Consider the following 19,064-nt stretch of genomic DNA (forward strand, 5'->3'; position numbering starts at 1 on the left):
GAAGGTTCATCCCATTGTCCACGGCAGTTTTGATGTATCCACAGGGCGTGGATTACTAAGCTTGCTTCTTTGTCCAGTTCCAACTGACACATCAGAGGCTTTGGCTGCTGCTGCCTACTGTCTCTTGCTAGTCTCCGTTGGGAAGATTGTCATTCCAAGTCAACGGATCAGTAGACTTTTGGACCTATATAAAATTAGCCCTATGCAGACACGATGCTCTAACCCAAGAGAAAACGCTTCCACTCGATGCAGAGAAAATTCATGAGCAGATAAAAATGGTTGGGGCCAACAAGGCACTTGAGGAGGGTCCCTCTTACTGGTGCTTGCAACAATGTAAGGCGTTGGCGGTTTGGTCTAATAAGAGCAGTCAATCGCCACTGCACTGCTGGATTCAACGTCTGAAAGTGATGAAGAAGGAGAAGAAGGAGAAGATGAAAAAGAAGCAGCAACAGAAGAAGACGACTTCAGATGGCCGTTATTCGCATGATCACCACAATTGAAGGGATTGTGAAATGCTGTGTTTTCCTCATCTCAGTGTTGTAACAGAGCCTGTTCTTCACTTTGAGATTGTTCATGTGAATAACTACCTTGTTTATCTCCACCTCGTTCAAAGAAGCAATGTCATAACATGACACGCGGCGCATTTGAGTGCTTCTTCCCACCCTTTTTTCGATATGCATGATTTGATTTCGGTAGACATGAGGACGCCTTACACGAGACTTGGTGCAATTTCTGTAGAGCGAGGACTTCATCTTGGTTCCGTGCCATTTTCTTTTCTTTAGACAGATAGTCAAAGATTTCTCATGTCTCGATAACAATGAACTATTACTAGGCTACACTCAGTGTCATTCTTATGATCTATCCAAAGAATTGTTGGAATCCATCTCCGATTGAGTTAGCTTACAATCATGGTGCATACCCACGACAAACCAAAGATCAACAGAACCATGCAGGAATCATTTGGAGCTTCAACTTAACAACATCAACAGAAGCGAAACATAGTAAAAGATTCCCAAAGGATGACCCTCTCCGATGTTTCAACTTTGCAGACCATAGAAATAATCGCCCAGGATTGGTGATGGCCATTTGCATTTGGATGATCACTGGCAATCTCTTGAGCATGTGGTTGCTTGCCCAACCTGGTCAAATAGAAGGATTCTTTTCCGATAGCTATCAAAAAGTTTCATCTCCACACAAGTCTGCCCTAAAAAGAAGTGGCATGCGAATATAGAATGATGAGACTCACCAGCCATTTAGGGGCAAGTAAATGAGATTCAAACTTACTTGGACATGCAGCTCAGCTCACACTGTCTGTCTGGCTTCGCCAACAATACATCAAGACTTAGCTCCCAAGGAAGTGGCCTCAAGTCAAGTGCATTTCTAACAAAACCAGCAAGTGTGACGTCAACGTCATTCGTGAGATTGACAGCTCAATCAGAGCCCATAAATTAGTTGAATGATAACAATAATCTAGTCAAGTTGGAATGTATCCTGTGATGGGTATATCAGACGGTAAGGTTCCTTGACAATTTCTTTGAATGAACTTAACTAATAGGCCTGAACACGTAGCCTTGGTGGTTCGTCCAGAGTTTCACGGAGACTGCCAAGGCAATTTCCATTGCACTCGGGTTATGGCTTCCTAACTGTATAGTCTAAACCCTGTTACTGTTGCTGACACGCAACCTAGTAAAGAAGCGAGTTGTCTTGATGGGCAATTCTCGTTTCATGTGGAGTGATCTCTAAGCCCCATAAGTATAAATACCCCCATCCCCCTGCTCCCCCTGCTCCCCCACTATGATTCATTCTCTTCTTTAGCTGCCTAAGCTTCGACTGATCCCCAGGGCCTATTAAAAGGAAAAGCTTTACTTGAAGGAGGAACGAACACATAATGGGCACATCATCATCCAAGTGGTGGGTGCTACGAAGGAAGTTGAAGAGTGCAGTGAACAAGATAGAGGACATGCTAATTCGCAGATGGCGAAGAATAATCAATTCCGTCCTTGGTGGTGCTCCAAAATGGCATTGGCGGAGGCGACACTGCACTGACGAGGCAGATGGGAATGAGAGTAGCTCGGAATCAGATGGGAATGAGAGTAACTCAGAATCAGATGGAGCACTCGAACGTGCAACGAGGGAATCTTTCCATTGTGTTGGTATTGGTGGTGGCGACAAACCATATGAATACGATTGTGAAGAGGACAATATTGATGGGAGAGCGGAGAATTTTATTCCGAATTTTCAGCGTCGACTTCAAATAGAAAGGCAGGTTTCTTTGGAGCTACGGTACTCACTCGTAACGGAATAGTTTCTGTTAAGTTGGAAGACAGGATTGGTTGTGCTCCTCTTTAAATTTTATGGTTTCTACATATTGAAGTCTGAATGTTCTAGACAATCAGCAATGAGACTAGTTTTTTTTTGGTCGAAAGCAATGAGACTAGTTTACACTTGTCCTTCTTTAGAGTGCCAGAGTTTGAAGCATCCTGAAGTGATAGAGAGTCCATAGTTAAAGATACCATAGTTGTGTTGATTAATGTAGTGAATGAAGATAAGTGAGGACATTAAAGGCATATCTCCTACATATTTACAGCGTTGGATACGCTTTCATTTTCTTCAAGAACTATGAAATCCGTCATCGGATGTGAAGCACATGGCGCTGTGCATACCAGCAATGTCAAATTCTTTATAAGGTTGAATCGAATCCATTGAATGGATATACAGTGCATCTCCTATCAAAAACTCCATCATTCATATCAAAAGTGACGGATTCATATGTCTTTTCAGTAGCTTAGGTGCTGCATGATAACACTTCTTTTTTATTTCTCCAAAACAACGTTTGGTAAAAAAATAATTTTTGGGGAAAAAAAAGTTAAAAAAAATTTGAGAAGCATTTTTTTACTTATCCACCTTAGAATTACTTTTGATCGTCGAGAAAATTTGTTTCGTATCATTTCTCTATAATCAACTTATGAAGTAGAAATAAAAATTACTTTTGCTAAAAAAGCGAGTGTTATCATGCAGCACCTTAACATCTATATTCTAACCAAAACATAACAAAAAAGCTTAACCCAAATTGAAACTGTAGTCATCAAGAGCAATGCTCTAAGTCAAGTCCAGTCAAAAGCATCCCCGAAAATTTCTGTAAATGTGTGTCTAAATGAGTGATGGAGTACTCGAGTAATTTTTGGGGAATGAGACCATTGAGAGTAGCCCCCCAAAAAGAAGATCTTCGTCGTGATTCAAAATCATGGCCCCGCTTTTTGAGATGCAGCATGTCGTTTTGGTTAAACCATCTCAATTAAGTGGAGAACAGTTGAACTAGCGTGCAATGGCACTTGCTAACAAACAGCGTAAGTTGAAATAAGGCGCGAAAAGAAGGTACATCCCCGTTGTCTACAGAGTTATCAATGTAACGACAGGGCTTGAATTCCTAGGCTTGCTTCTTGTCCAGTTCCAACTGAGACATCAGAGGTGCACAAAAAGTAGCCGTTGCTGTTTACTATCTGCCCACACCTTCTTGCTTGTCTTCGTTGGGAAGTATCATCGCAAGTCAAAGGATCAATTGATTTCTGGACCTATAAAATTAACCCTACGTAGATTTGATGCTCTAACCTGGCAGCAAACACTTCAGGTCGATGAAGAAGAATTTTATGAGCAAAATCTAAATGGCTGGGGCTAACAAGGTACTTATGGAGGGTCACTCCTACTAGTACTAGCCACAATGTAAGTCTGCTCGTGATTTTGCTCTAATGAGAACAGTCATACTCCACTGCAACGCTGGATTCAAGATCTAAAAGCCAAGCAGAAGGAGAAGGTTAAGGAGAAGAATAAAAAGCAGCAGCAGCAGAATTCATTTCGGAAGCATGAAGGTGATGGCATGATGGTAGAATGCTGGGGTTTCTTCCATACATTGTCGCAATTGACCCTGTACATTCTTAAATTATTCAATGCAAATAATTGCCTTGTTTATCTCTCCTCAACCAAGCAATGTCACATCATGACAGAAGTTACCATCTCAACTCTGCAAAAATCCACATCGAAGGCATTTGCCCTTATGATTTTCATATAAATGGTCTTCGAGAGTCTAGATGCGATGGTGTTGCAGTGCATCCAGCTGCTTCTTACCACCCTTTTCTTGATATGCATGATTCGATTTCAGTTGACATGAGGACACCCTACACGAGACATTCTACAATCTCTGTAGAGTAAGGACTTCGTCTCGGTTCCAAGCCATTCTCTTTTCTTTAGATAGAAAGTCAAAGAGTTCTCAAATCTTGATGACAATAAACTATTGGTAGGCTACACTCAAGTGTCATTCTCATCTATCCAAGAATTGTATCCTGATAGAGTTGCGTACCATTATGGCATATATCCACCACAAACCAAAGATCAACAATACCATGCAGGAACTATTTGGAGCTTCAACTTAACAATATCAACAGAAGTGAAAAGTAATGGATATAGTAAAAATATACCAAAGGATAACTCTTCTCCCATGTTTCAATTTGCAGACCATGAGAGCCACATGAACAGAGAGTGACTTTAGGAAGAAGTGTACCTTCACCAGTTAGGGTTAGTGATCTGTAAAAGGACAGAGCTCAAACAAGCTATTAGTACAATTCACCATCACCTTCGCATAGAAACTGAAGAAAAGAATGTTGGGTGAAAAACTAACCCCCAAACCAAAAGATAAAAGAAGAGAAAAGAAAAGAATCAACAGCTCGAGTTGCAACTTGCAAGTGAAGAGTGGACCTTTGTAAAGTCGATAAAGATAGACTGTGGCCTCACAAGCTCTAAAAAGAAAACCATCTATTCGACCTCAGACTAGTACTTACATTCAAGCATCATTCTTAGTCTTCTTGGAGCGCGTTTATCCCCAGACGCTCTCCTTGACCAAAGCTTGACCGGTGCAGCATCTTAACTTAAGAAGAGCATACCTAACCAACAGATTGACCCCACATGAGCATCTCTAATGCACTGTCACTTCCATTGGCTGTGTCATTGCAAGACCCAAAATCTGTTTATGACAGCATGCAAATTGCATTCCTCCAAAAACATTGTGTACAGAGAGTGGAAAAAAGTAATATACAAAGATCCAGTGACAAATTGGCACACAGGAGATAAGAAGACTTGTCCAGTTTGACTTTCCAACTTCAGTAATATTGCCACGATTCAATCCATGAAGCACAGTGCACCTCATAAATATGAGACTCGACACAATGCGGCAGCAGTGGCGCATGATTTAGGCTAACTTTGTGAGAAAATAATCACCTATGTACCAATCAACCGATGTAGTTAAGACAAGTTAAATGACCTGGTCGAGTACGTCTCCAGATGCAGATGCTTAAAAATAGTTATAGCAAACAAACCTTCCAACACATCTCTACAGGAATATTGGACCAGACATCACTGAGCTTGAGAATGCAAGCATTACCTTTAGAAAATATTTCATCTTTCAGGAAATAATCTGTAGCATTTGCAAAAGAGAGAAAGTTCAAATGCCTAACCAAAAAAGTGGGCCATCGGCAGTCAGTAACTAGTTTCTCCTCAATCTCCTGCTGAATTTACTTCTGCAGTTTCAGTCTGCTCCATCAAACAAATTTAAAAAAGATAAAAGAAGGGAATAACACAAGCTCACTTCAAAAAATTTGGTTGTAAGAGAAGCTGGATAGCCTCAGACTATCTACCAAAAGTTACTGAATACTTCAAATAAGCAGACAGAGACCTCATCAAGACACAGAAAACCCATGCATTGTGTGAATATATATTTCTCAAAGCCTAAATAAAAAATAAATAAAACTTACCAATCTAATCCAATTTAATCCACAGTAACAGATGAAGCAACTACAATCAGACAGATACCGGGGTTACACTCTGTTTCCTTATATTTTTGTGGTGTCCATAGCTACTAAAAAAAATCTGATGCACCAATGAATAAAGATCAGCTGTTGCTCCTTTAGCCCTCTTATGCAACACGCTAAGATGCAGTGCCACACTGAATTGGTTTAAAAATTTCGAAGTTCTGCAAATCGTTCATATAGCAGATTCCATAAGCAGCATCCATGAGGTTTTCTCAAACACTTCGTTCTCCTTATGCTTCAATAGAAACAAGCAAGAGGTCAACTCTACCTCATGCCTCTGGGACTTTTTGCTCCAAGTGAATGAAAGATTGAACAATTGATACCAACCACAAAGCTGATACCAATTGGTTAATTAATTAAGATATCTTCCTATTCATTTCACAGAAGAACTATTAAAAGGAGAAGCAGTGAACAGATGCATCATACTAAAGCAATAGAAGGACAACAGTGCATTTGCACGACAGAGGCTAACTTCACCTTCTCTCCCCCATCCTCGTTTAATAAACCCAGGATCTAATTCTAGGTCGCCAGCTTCACTACCTAATTAAGCTGGCACTTTACACAAACAGTTTGTTGACTCCGCCACAACTTATGCTTGAACCCTTGCAGAGAAAACATTTAAAATGAAACGTAAGCGTCGGTCAGGGGACGAGCCTCTCTTATCTGTAAATGCACTTCTTTTCTTACTCCATATGATATTTTGAATGTCACATGTGAAGCCACACTATTGTAGCTGTCTTCCAAACAATTGCCCACGTGTCACATGAATGACCCTAGCACTGCCCGCATACCTATCACACTAGCTACCATCTTCTCAAGCCACTGTCCCGCCAGACCCAGATGCACTCAAAATTTGCACGCTATGCCATACCACAAGCATTTACAACTTAGATACTACTTTGTCTCAAGACATGCTTAAATCCACATGGGCCAGACATCACAAGAGAGTGTGTCAGCCTGCAGAAATGCCCAAGCTAATGACAGAGGCATATATTTGACACCCGAGCTGGATGCCAAGTGCAATCAAGAAAGAAATCAACATAATGAGACTACATGTGGTCCTCTGTAATATTAGATTGTACCACACAAGAAAAAATTCGGGCCATGTTGTATTTACCATTGTTGTATACCTTCTTCTGCATGTTTTCCAGATGAAGCTCAACAAGCATTGTCTTTCAAAACTAAAAGGATTTCTCCTAATACCTATAAGCAAAATATGCGAGGGTAATGGGAACGCACAACATTGTTGTGCACCATGGTTATCAGGAATTCCCTTTGCCTAAATGTCAGGATCAGCTGTAAACTTGAGTTGGGAAAGGCACGTTCTCACTTTCAGTAGAAGTTTAATGAAATCAATCATGGCAGCATCATGCTAACAATATCTGTTTTAGGCAAGAAATAATGTGTTTGTCTTCTATGTGAATACAGAATTGTGAGTACCATGTATTCTTATCGATGATAGCTCAAGGAAAAGGAAAATGATCTAAGCATGAACCCTCAAAGATTCATTTACCTGATATACCCAAATACAGAAATGTGGAGAAATAAATGGAAATCAATGTGTTATTAATATTGGATTTCAAACAATCATGAGGTTCTAAAGTTACATACAATGGAGTACTGCAGCTCTTACATAAGAGATTATACCTTAAATCAAGTTACAGCCAGTTATCCCGTGAAACATCCTTGAAATCATCCTCATCAGCCATAAATAATAGGAAAAGGCCACGTTTCACATCGATGGAAGAGGATTACAAAGATTTTGAACTTGCATATCTGTTATAGATCAACTGATAATGGGTTATCATTGCAAGTTCCTGATGTGTGGTTGCTAGTACTCCAAATTGTGCCCCATGCAGTGCAAGCTGAAGAATGCACACCGTGCTGAGACCATGTACTTCAACTGGTTTTCTGCATTATCCACCCGACACCTCATGGGATCAAGACGAGATGGCAATCCAGTGCCGATTGCCAACGACATCTTTCTGGAACTTGTGAACCAGAATGGACACACATTTGGCATGATCAAGGCATATCCATCACCTTTATTTCTCAAATGAACTCAAAGAAATCTTTTCAAGCAGCAATGGCCAGTCGTCTCCAAGTTGCTGTGGATTCAGCTCCATTGCAAGCTTAAAATCGGGTGCAGATATGGAAATTGGAAATTTTTTCTCGGGCATCCCTCCAATGACATTATTTCGCATATGCAAGTGATTACTAGCAGGCCACATGCCATTAAGGACCTTGTCTGGAATCTGATGCTTCTGGATGAGATGAATATGAGGCTCAAGTGTGGACCTTGCTCCAACCAGCTCGATACAAGACTTAATCAGCCGCTTCAAGTAGATATCCAACATCACGTTTAATACATTAGCACACTCAACTGAGACTCCTCCAATCCCTTGTGTAGCCACTATATGCTGCACGCGTCTCCTCAGGGATTCCGTGTCAGACAATTCCCCAGTGTCATGATAACTAACAAAATCATCAGAGTTCCCCACTGACATAGCTTTGCGGCCACCACCTAAACTAGCGGAACATAATGGAACTCCAAGTGGTGCAAGCAAAGGAATTCTAGAGAAACTAGAGAGGGTTGCCTGGTCCACCTCTTCCCCATCTTCCACTATGGCCATCGCAACCTCACTTTTACTGTGCGCTCTAGATTTATCTGTGGGTTCCTGAATAGGGCCTCCATCCTTCTCAAGCAGCCCAGGAGCAGATTGATAGTTCTGCAATGATCTTCCGTAATCACATGGAGTCAAAAGCCCATTCTCAGTCATAATCTTGCTACCGCTATCTTCTGTGGCAGTTGAATGGTACAAGCTTTCCACCTTTCCATTTGGCCCCAGCGGACTTGACCTATCCTTGACCTTCCTTTCACGAATTCCAGACCTGCTCTTTCGGAGAGAGACTTGAGGAACTCCATTTGACCAAATAGAGGAACTCTGGTTTTGATTTTGAATAAGTGACCCATTTTGGTCAGGACCGTCTTCTACGCTAGGCAAAAGTTTGGCAGTTCGTGAGACAGGTTTTGCAGGATCTGCTTCATAAACAGACGGAGGTGTTTTGGCTTGGCATGCATTCTTCAATATCGATCTTATGAACTGATTGTGCAATGGGAGATTCTCCCTTCCAAGCATTCGACAGCATAGCTTGTCGAAATCAACCTTACTAAGCTTTTGGCTCAAGAACTGGTTCAGATAATAAAAGTACCGTTTTGATCTGTCCACTCCAATCCTCTTCACAATTTGAGCTTTCAAGTCACCCAAATCGATTCTGAAGCCCTGATGTGGTTGCATTTCTTGAAAAATAGGATCATGCACCAAGCACAGACCCACGAATGCCCAAATCAATGCTGTTAAGTCCAACTACAAATGACCTGCAATGCCTGATTTTCAACCATCAAATGCAGATAAATTCTCAACCTCAGCACCTACCAGCAGACAAGTAAACCATCTTCATACACACCAGAAACCCATTGAAACACCCAGCCACTGCTGGTATTTCTGTTTCCAAACGAAATATTCAGACAGCCACATGTCCAAAGCGCCAAGGTAAATATGAACTCTCGGAAATCCCAAAAAACCCTAGGATCAGAATGTCTGCGAAGAAAATTCGCAAAAAACCAAAATGAAGCTCCCCAATTGATCAACAACGGATAAGAACATCAAAAACCCTAAGTTCGAACCACCAAGGTCGGTGCTTCCCCGAACTGCACGAACAACAAATTAAATTAGCCCGCCAGATAAATCGACCATTCTCACACGTAATAGAACAGCTACGGGGTTGAAAAGAAAAATTATAAATTCAAAACCGCGATAGATGAGTGGAATCAACGGTGGAGTCAGAAACGGAGAATGGGGTGCAGCAAAAAAGGAAAAATCGAATTGACCAGCGGACAATGGAAGCTGAGGTGAAGCGCGGGCGATTAGAGCTGCGTAGATGGATTGAATTCTAACCTGGTGAATTGCAGGGCAGGAGGGTTCGAATCTCGCAGCTTCAACGTCTCGTTTCCCTCTATCTTTCGGAGGTTGTTTCTATGTGAGAGCTCGGTGGGGTCTCGAATGCGGGTGCGTTAGCTCAGAGTGCAGACCAAGTGCTTGAAACGAGAAGGTCGAGTGGGGTGGCAATGGCGGAACTTTTGCAGGCAGCAGTAGAAGAAGAAGAAGAAGAAGAAGAAGCAGCAGCAGCAGAAGCAAAGAGCAAGTCCTTCGCTGGCTTGTCTTTCTCTTTCTTCGCTCGATTCGCTCGTGCGTCAAAAAGGTCGGGATCGGGTGGGTCTCGGTCTCGGCTCGCGCCAACTTCGTGTCATGTCCTTGATCGGATCCGATCCGATCCGATCCATCCATCTCTGGATTCTGCCCTGGACCACCCGCCCGTTTCTCCTACCCGTCCCAAAACCCATCTCTTCCAAAAATGAATGTCCACTACTCTTTTGCATCAATCATAAATGTCCACTACTCTTTTGCATCAATCATAAGCCTTGCCAACACGACTTACTCACTTTTAGGTCGCACACATGAATTTGTACATTTGTTCCTTTTATCGGAACATCTTTTCGACGATGATGGATGTAATAATCTCTAATGGAAATGAATAATCATGCAAGAACATGTCCGCATTAATTGAATGGCCAATATGAACTATTTTTCTCGTTAATTATGATAGCACATAACAACAAAATAACGAGAATTTTTGGATTTTAAAATCAAGAAATTAGAGAGTTAACGAGGGATTGAATGCCCATGGCACAAAATAAAAAGAGTGTAGCAAGATAAATACAAAATACGATTTAATAACCTTAATATCCTCATTAAAAACGATGTGCTATAGAACGGAATTAAAGTTATTAATAATTCGAAATGGATGAAGCACGTACGACACTACTTTATGTGTACATCTTTTTTTCCTCCCTCTCTTTATGTCATTAAGAAGCGGATGCTTTTATTTTTTTTTTCTTGGTATTTTTATTCGGCACAATTAAAAGTTTGAAACACAAAATCTTAAAAAAAAAAAAAAAAAAAAGGGGAAAAGTTCCAACAAAGTGCGAACAGAAAAAGTTCCAAGACTCTACGTTCCGGGTCGGGTTTCTTTGAAAACCCATTGAGACCCGCTGAGGTCCAGTCCAGGCCCGGACAATCCAAATGATAGTATTTTGATTTGAAGAAATGCCACTCCAAACTGCGACTGGAACTCTCTCCATCTCGCTCGCTCGCTCTCCATCCTTTTGAGATTTAACGATCAATCTGAAAACTTTGGGAGCACTCGGAGAATAACCATCTTCTCTGGAATCTGCAAATACATCATCTGGGTTCATTCAGTTTGCTCCCTGACAAGTCCAGCTACAGCTATGGCGGAAACGGTGCTATTCATGCTCTCTTCTCTTCCTTCTTCTTCTTCTTCTTCTTCTTCATACTGACCGTCCCAAAATCCTTTCTTTCTACTTACCCAAAATTTGGAATTCACCTCAGAACTTTCTGCCGGAGGATGATTTCAGATTGGAGACTACTCGATCCAGATGTAACCATTGCTCCCTTTTCCTAATTTTTGCTTCTGTCGTTGCATTGTTGGAAAATTTATTTGGTCGATTTTGTTTCTGGCAGTTTCGAACGTCCTCAAAAAGCATGCGGAATTATCTGAGCGCCTTTCCAGGTACCTCTCTCCCTCATCGTTCGTCGACGCTCCTCATACAGATTCAGTGGCTTCTCTAACCTTGCAGTCATGAAGTCATTGGACTCGAGATATCTGTATGCGCAGGCCACGGAAGTTTCCTAGTCTTTGATTATGAGTAGAAATCTATTTGTGATTGCTCCCCAAGCTGTGACCTGAATATTTTATTAAATGTATTCATAATTGAGCTCTCTGCTGGTCCTGTGGCAAGAAAAAATTCCAAGATTGCTCTATAGCTGTGGCTATGTACTATGATTTCGTTCATTCATTCTGACTTCATCTTCCTTGACGAGATTGACGTAAGTTTTTTCCACCTCTGTCCGTGGTGGACGTGATTTCTCATGACAACTTATGAAATTAAATGAGTAAATTAAGTTGTTTTGAGAAAACAAGATTATCCTAATCAGGAATCTGGAGGTTTTGTAACATAAGATCAGTTGGCAGCGATTATCACTTGGTCCTTGAAGATGCCCTATGAGTGTTGCCCTTCAATTCTTTTTCCTTTTATGTCAATGAATGCGCCGGGCCTTGTATTAGGGTAGAGTTCAAATTGCAACATTTTCAATTGAAAGTTCATAGATTCTTACTGTTGATATAATTAATAACTTGATTCAGATTTGATTCTCATTTAAGCTAGTCATTAATTTACACTATAGTTACAGCTCAAGTAACCATTGTACCCAATAAAAAATAATGATTTGGTATATAGTAAATATATGTATTGGACAGAATACTCTCTTTATATTTCTGCCAGTGTACAATTACATTTGATAAATCTTTCAGGCTACGTGCTGTCTGGCCAAATGATATTCAGTTGTCTATGGTTATGCCCAAGATTTATGATGGCGTTCTTTTCACATTACCTCAAGTGGTGCTCATGGTTGTAGTGCTAGTAAATGTTTTTTAATTCAGTGTCTACTATATGGATCTAATATCGGATGATTGAGACAGCATTAATTCTAATAGACTTGGGCACTGAGGCTGGACTGATTTGAAGTTGCAGGGACTCTGACAAATCTGTTTTTGAGCGTCTACAGAAAGAATTTGAAGCTGCACGTGCTTCCCAAAGTCAAGGTATCTCTCGACATTGATAGCATAATTTCCCATCATTTATTGACCTTTTTTCTCCTTCAAACAGCGTTTTCCTTTTGGATCCAAATTCCTTGGTCTTTTCTGATAGTAAATTATTCCATCTCAATTGCCTTCTGGAATCTCCAATCTATAATAGCAAAATGTTCATTCTTAGGCTAATAAAAAAATTGAGTGCTGGGTTGGCCTGTCTTATTATGACCATTGTGGTCGACCTTGGCTATAAAAGCTGGTCCGATCATCTGCCACATAATTGTTTCGACAGATGCTGCTAAGCTGAGGCTCGTCCCTTGCCCGCCCTGTTTTGGCAATTAATAAGGTCCAGCCAAGACTAACTATCAGTGTTCCATAAAAAGTGATTTCAAGTTGCCAAAGAAGCTTCTCTTAGGTTATGCTTTTGGGTTCGAATTAGGTTATCCTTTGGGAATTTTTTTTTTTTGTTGGAGTTTTGGTTTTTTTTTTTTTTTTGGGGGGGGGAGGGGGAACTGGGTTGAGTTGGTGATATCACTTACAACTGTAGAGTTCAACTCTTCAAACATTATTTATTTTAAGATTTTACACATTAGCCAAGGTCTTTTCTTGCTGTTGTGTCCATTAATTGAACTTGTTGCTGACCATGGCAACTATATTTCAGGCAGTGAACAGCTGCACCTCTTTTGAGGTTGTTAGATTGTGCCGTCCAGTAGTACCCGTACAAACTGTTTGACAGAATTACTAGGCTTGCCAGCTATAATGTAGATGACTTACTGCGGCATATATTGTTTAGACTCTCATTATAAGTACACCATCTTGCGTGCTCTTCCTTAGCAATCTGCTTAATTTGCTGCTTTAATAAAGTAAACACATGAATATCTTTCAGAGATTCACTTGGATGGTGAAGAATGGAATGATGGCCTCTTAGCCACCATAAGAGAGCGGGTAAGTTTCTGCTGATTTATTCCGATTATCTGCTAAGTTTTCTCCTCCTTATTGATATTTTGTTTCCATGAATAAAAAATTCTCTTTGTATTTTAGTAGCTCTTGCTATTACGAGTAATTGCTCGGTTTAAATTAAATTGGCAACCTCACTCCTTTCATTAAGGTTCACATGGAGGCAGACAGGAAGTCTATGGCAGGGGACACAACTTTCTCTTCAGGCACTCATATTCAGGAAAAAATTACTTATAAAGTCGGAAACAAGGTAAGCTTTTGATATTATTATACTGTGTTGTTGGGATCCTTGAACTTCTATTGATGATCATATATCTGCAGTTTCAAGATGCTCTAGTCTGTGGCTTGTTACAAATTACACAGCAGAACCACATACTTGAATATCTCGCAGGAATCATGGATACACAATGCTGTAGGTTTTATTGTAAGATTTGAATATGTGGTGCCGGAGAAGCTAAATATGTAAATTCTTTACAGAATCTATTGTTAGGCTTTAGTATCATCTCTGCCAGGATTTGGGATAATTGTGAAAACTGATTGGCAGTCCCCTCTATTTGCAAGTGAAATCTTGGGCTTTGTGTTGATTGGCCCTTTACATGCAAATGAAGTCTTGATCTGGTCTTAATTTTCGTGAACAGGTGATTTGTTGTTTGGAAGGCGCAAGAATTGGCATACAGTATGAAACTTTTTTTGCTGGTAATTTGTTGTTAATTAGCAGGAGTATAAATTGTCTATCTGGTTTACATACCATGTTTTTCATAGACGGTTTTTCTTGTTCCCATGAATTCTGATTCTTGGATAAGCAGAAATGGGTATTTTGTATTTGATCAGACAAGATGGACTCGCTTCACTTACAGTAACATGTGTATTGGTGGATATAGTATTACTTAACGATTTAGTGAGTCAGAAGCACTGAGTGCACTAAGGGATTGGAGTGAGACTAAAAGAGGAAGGAACAGTAACAGGGAAAGGTGGATAAAGTATTAGCTACCGATGGAAAAAAAAGAAAAAACAAAAAACCCAGTTAAAACATGATCCTAAATTGGAAACCAGCAGGCCGAGCTGACGTAGGATTTGAAGACTAGTACTGAAGGAAGTGTTATGGGGGCTTTTGTCTGTCATATCTCTTATTAATTCAGTCAGATATGCTTCGAATTTACTCGCAATTAGTGGCTCATGAGTCGTGAGACATGTTTCTTCCAATGATCCTCCCTTTTCTTTTTCTAGTTACCACAGATCTATTACCATACACGTAGTTGCCAAGTCGATTGAAGCTGCAATTCCAGATAGATCACAATGCAGCAGTTAGTTACAAGCAAAGACTATCTACATTATGATGATGTAAGAATTGAATTTAGAAGATTGTCTGGACCTATTTTTTTTCCTTACTTGAGAATTTGAGTAGCAGTTTTGTCTGTTGAAATTGATTGTCTGGTGACATGGGTGTGCACAACCTCCAATGGAATTACATCATCGACTAATGGCTTTAATTATAATTTGCTTTGGCTGATGAACTATTTTTGTCAGAGGCCTATCTGCTATAAATAATTATTGATATTTCTACAGTCTTTAACAGCACTTTTTGTCCATGAATTTAGGTTTTGACCTACCCCTATTGACATGACTGTTTTACCTAGTGTTGCATTTCCTTAATCAAGCATCTTGAACTTATCTAGGGGTAGGCACATGTGGGCCCAAGTGGAAGGTGTAAAGACAGCAGTTTGCCCTATATTTTCTTGACCCCCGTCGTTCACAAAGTGTTTTGGGGAAAATTCATGCATCAGCTGGTCTTTTTTTTTTAATCTATCAAGGGTGATGGCACATCTGTTTTGTACCTTTGCAGGAGAGCCATGTGAATTATACCACATCGTTCTTGAGAGTAAATCGTTTCTTGAAAAAATGACTGTCCTGGAACATACAATTCCATTCTTTATACCAGTACGTGATGCGGAAAATGATCTCCTTTTTTCAAATGCAATGGTAAGGTCTCCTGCCTGAATCCTTTGGGACTTGGGAAACTCTCTCTGTTAGATCTTTTCTCATCAAAATGATTTATGTCCAGAAATTTATAGACCGTGTTGGAGAACTTCTGCAGGCTTACGTGGATAGACGTGAACAGGTAAGTCATTATGGGGGAAAGCCTACCTTGAGTTTTACTACATCTCTGGTCCCTTCTGATGTTTTGGTTGCTTCGAGTCATTAACATTTAACTGCAAACCTCAAATTGGATTCTATTCTTGATATCTACATTGCTTGTCTATGCAGGTCCGCCTTATTAAAGAATTGTATGGAAACCAAATTGGAGAACTGTATCACAGTCTTCCATTCAACATGGTCGAATTTGTACTTGATGATTTTGAGTGGTTGGTGTATTTTCTTTGATCTATTTATGTTATATGGGGATTTTCGTGGATAGCTTTTCGTTTGGACAATATATTGATAATGTGATCTCATGCTCGGCTGTACCTTTTCTATGTTGATTAGTTTTAATGGTTGAGCCAGTTCTGCGGCTTGTCTTCTTTTGTCAAATAAATCTGTTTCATGTGCATATATAGTGCTATTAGAAGATTTTTGTCCCAGTTAAAGTAATCTTGCTATTCATCCTTATTGGAGCATCGCCACACTTCCATCTATCAACTTGAATTTCTAGATAAATTGGCATGGTGGTCTCACAAATTCTACATAATCTCAGAGTAGGAGGTCCTTTGTTTGAATATCCAACTTTTATGTGTCTTTTTCCACATTTTAATCTTAGGCTATATCTTAACCTACAGGTGAAGAGGATAGCATTTAAATATTAATATAATACACCTTTAATGTTTTTCAATTGGCTGTAGTTTTGTAAGAATGTGGTTGAATTTCCTAATTATTGTACCTTCTTTCATTTGATGTCCCTGAATAGCTGACATCAACCGTATCTTTTGCAGCAAGGTGACAGTGACTCTGAGGTATGAAGACCTCATTTGTGTACTCCCAACTCGTATAAGAGTCCTGGCGTGGCCAAGGAAAAACTGTACCAGTCCAGTCTCCATGAACCGAAGGGGAAATGGAGTTTCTGGAAGTCACCCTAATCCAGCTCGCCTTTCTTATGCAGAGGAGGCCTTGCGAAGTATGAGCTTGCCAGAAGGTATATTTCCCTCCCTATATAATTTGTGAAGCTCTTGTTAACTTTCTCAGGCAAGGATGTCAAAACTTTCACTTGTAGAAAGAAAGGATGTCAAATTCTCTCAAGGCTTTTTGCAAGTCGAAATTTTTATCTTATGTGCTGAACTGCCAAACAAATTCCAGGCCAACTCCACAAGCTATAGATGTGAAGGCTAAGATATTGCTAAATAGAAATTTATTGGTATGAGATAATTAGATTGAGTCTGTATTTGACTATTTGAAATGAAGAACTTTGAGAAATGAAGAAATAAGTTCAAATATATGGATCTAACATCCGACATGGGAGTGATGGAGGGCTTTGTTGTCTTTCAACATGGGAGTGACGGAGGGCTTTGCTGTATTGTCGTCTTCTCCAGAAATAGGTATTATGGACTTGAAACTGCTAATTTATGTGAAACCTTGACATGGACATAGCTTAATTTAAGCCAACTGACGAGTGGGAGGAATCCTGTCTATGTGCTCTCTTGTCATTTATTTAGGGCCTCTAATTTTGTTTTCTGTTTGTTTTCTCTCTTCCATGTTCAGCATTTGCAGAAATTGTGTTAAATTTGCCACAAGCTCTCCAGCAATTATACCAAAATGCACCTCCTAGAAACTTGGATTCAACAAGGGTCTAAACTGTACAATGTAACAGCAATATCTGAGGTACTCACGTCCAACTTCTGCTTGTTTGTCTTTTTTTCTCCCCTTAGTCTGCAGCATACTTTGTAGCTATCCGAAAAGGAAATATCCTTGTCCAGTTTGGTTTTAAATGTGCTCATTTTCTGATAGTATCACTTTGTGTAACTTCCAACTTTGCTACACTCATTTTGGAAGTTCCTGGAATTAGTTGCAATTGCGTTTTTGGATTAGTTTTACTATTCTCTCTTGGTTATTTTTGCATTCTGGTCATAGTGAAAAGCGAAAAAATAATTGGAACATCCTCGTGATATTCACCTGTTTCATTTCCGACCGATCAATATATCCAGCATTCCAAATTGCTCAGTGAGGTCAACTTCTGCTGTTTATATTGTCAATGTGTAAAAGACATTGTTGTTCTTGCTTCACGACCCTGCTATGCCACCCAATTGGTCCTTCCCTTCTTTTCAGTTATACATTGTCAGGTCCAGAAATTATTGCTATTAGTTCTAGCATTCTTTGACTATTTTCAGGCTTATCTTTTTCGGTCCATAAAGGGTTCATAGATTTTTTTCTTGGCTGCCTTGTTTGTCTGCTTTAAATGAACAATTATGAGCTCCTTTGCCTTCCGTCCCTTGTCAGTTCATATTGGTTTTATGTTATTCTTGTTATTTCACTATTCAACTGTTCTTTACTGCCAAATCACGACAGTGGAATGAGGTGATGACAAGTGAAAACAGGGTCTTACAGGGAGCAACCGACTGCACTGTAGGTTGTATGGCCTGACAGGAGCTTCAAAGATAAGGAGTCAAGGGGATTGAACTTTTAAAAATTCATGCCGTATTATTAGCAAAACGCCCAAAGTGCCAGACTATCTCGTTTACATGAATCATTTGTACTGCTGATACCTTGTCCTAAGTAGTATAAGGACTTCTTAAGTCTGGACTCAATATCGTTTTCCATGTTTTTCTCAGAGGATGCTGAATTGAGACCTATTAAGAATGGGAGACATGAAAGAATAAGCTGTGGATGTATTGTGATTTGAAGTTCTCATTGTTCCTAGTTCTTAACTGTAATTACGAAGCTCAAAGGTGGAGTCAAAGGTGAGGCTTGAAGAAACTATCAACATTTCAGCGGCGCAGTGCTCCGAATTGTTTCCTTAAAATCCCATAGATTTTGTATCAACAGTCTTAGTAGTTCGCAGAGAGCCCTCAAAGATTCGGTCAATGTCCGCCAAAGAGGGTGGACTGACTTGAATTGGTCTATATTTGAAATTGCAAATCCCTTTGGATTGTCGCTGCTCTCGTGATGACTACTGCTATTGTGCTAGTACACTGTATACTCGCATGCCGTGCGAGGGATACTGATTTGTCCCCAAGACAATTTAGCAAAATTCCAGCTGCTCTTGGCTGGGCACTTTCTCCACCCGTAGGCATCCTCAATTTTCAAAGTGGACGATTGAGTGCTGACATCACTGGCAAGATAACATAAGAGTAGAATTACGATTTATGTGCAAATGCTTTTCGGGCATGAAAGAAAGTCCCATTTTATTATCAACAGCAAATCGTTAGCACCATAATCTTCGTTTTTAATTTCTCATCCGTAGACAATTGTCATCTCCAAAGGAATAGGAACGCTTCCTTTTCCTATCCGCCACCTATTCCTTCTAGCACTAGAAATAGCCGATTTATCAGTAGACGACGCACTTCAGTACATGCTGTAGATTCTTAGACA

General features: G+C 40.1%; 2 protein-coding genes and 1 long non-coding RNA gene across 8 annotated transcripts; 1 reads left to right on the top strand and 2 right to left on the bottom strand.

Moving 5' to 3' along the window:
- Positions 1 to 4,261: 4,261 nt before the first annotated feature.
- Positions 4,262 to 6,077, bottom strand: LOC125314735. Its single transcript, XR_007198164.1, has 2 exons — positions 5,432 to 6,077; positions 4,262 to 4,990 (listed from the first exon to the last, which is right to left on the bottom strand). It is a non-coding gene; the product is annotated as an uncharacterized LOC125314735 (long non-coding RNA).
- A 10-nt stretch (positions 6,078 to 6,087) lies between these two features.
- On the bottom strand, positions 6,088 to 10,255 carry LOC115751020. Of its 3 annotated transcripts, XR_007198163.1 has the most exons (3): positions 9,818 to 10,254; positions 7,506 to 9,570; positions 6,088 to 6,227 (listed from the first exon to the last, which is right to left on the bottom strand). XR_007198163.1 is itself a non-coding variant. In XM_048277682.1 (2 exons), the coding sequence occupies exon 2, from the start codon at positions 9,155 to 9,157 to the stop codon at positions 7,904 to 7,906; it is 1,254 nt and encodes a 417-aa protein (XP_048133639.1). In that variant the 5' UTR covers positions 9,158 to 9,237; positions 9,818 to 10,255; the 3' UTR covers positions 7,404 to 7,903. The 3 variants fall into 3 exon arrangements, 2 of the variants coding, with proteins under 2 accessions (XP_048133639.1, XP_048133638.1); XM_048277682.1 differs by lacking the exon at positions 6,088 to 6,227 and having other exon boundaries at positions 7,404 to 9,237; positions 9,818 to 10,255; XM_048277681.1 differs by lacking the exon at positions 6,088 to 6,227 and having other exon boundaries at positions 7,404 to 9,570.
- A 762-nt stretch (positions 10,256 to 11,017) lies between these two features.
- Positions 11,018 to 18,626, top strand: LOC115751037. Of its 4 annotated transcripts, none has more exons than XM_030688725.2 (13): positions 11,020 to 11,220; positions 11,330 to 11,378; positions 11,462 to 11,510; positions 12,526 to 12,602; positions 13,477 to 13,535; positions 13,699 to 13,797; positions 14,186 to 14,243; positions 15,391 to 15,527; positions 15,610 to 15,666; positions 15,813 to 15,910; positions 16,475 to 16,674; positions 17,238 to 17,357; positions 18,103 to 18,626. In XM_030688725.2, exons 1-12 carry the CDS (start codon positions 11,209 to 11,211, stop codon positions 17,327 to 17,329), a joined length of 987 nt encoding a protein of 328 aa, XP_030544585.2. In that variant the 5' UTR covers positions 11,020 to 11,208; the 3' UTR covers positions 17,330 to 17,357; positions 18,103 to 18,626. The 4 variants fall into 4 exon arrangements, with proteins under 4 accessions (XP_030544587.2, XP_030544585.2, XP_030544584.2 ...); XM_030688724.2 differs by having other exon boundaries at positions 18,305 to 18,626; XM_030688726.2 differs by having other exon boundaries at positions 12,532 to 12,602; positions 18,305 to 18,626.
- The last annotated feature ends 438 nt before the right edge of the window (positions 18,627 to 19,064 follow it).

Source organism: Rhodamnia argentea, chromosome 4 (assembly GCF_020921035.1).
Source record: "Rhodamnia argentea isolate NSW1041297 chromosome 4, ASM2092103v1, whole genome shotgun sequence".
NCBI classification, from domain to species: domain Eukaryota; kingdom Viridiplantae; phylum Streptophyta; class Magnoliopsida; order Myrtales; family Myrtaceae; genus Rhodamnia; species Rhodamnia argentea.

Coding starts and splice junctions, on each gene's coding strand:
- LOC115751020 (XM_048277682.1), bottom strand. CDS start 9,157: ATGCAACCACATCAGGGCTTCAGAATCGATTTGGGTGACTTGAAAGCT.
- LOC115751037 (XM_030688725.2), top strand. Junction 11,379..11,461: donor GGAGACTACTCGATCCAGAT/GTAACCATTGCT, acceptor TGTTTCTGGCAG/TTTCGAACGTCCTCAAAAAG. Junction 15,528..15,609: donor TCCTTTTTTCAAATGCAATG/GTAAGGTCTCCT, acceptor ATTTATGTCCAG/AAATTTATAGACCGTGTTGG.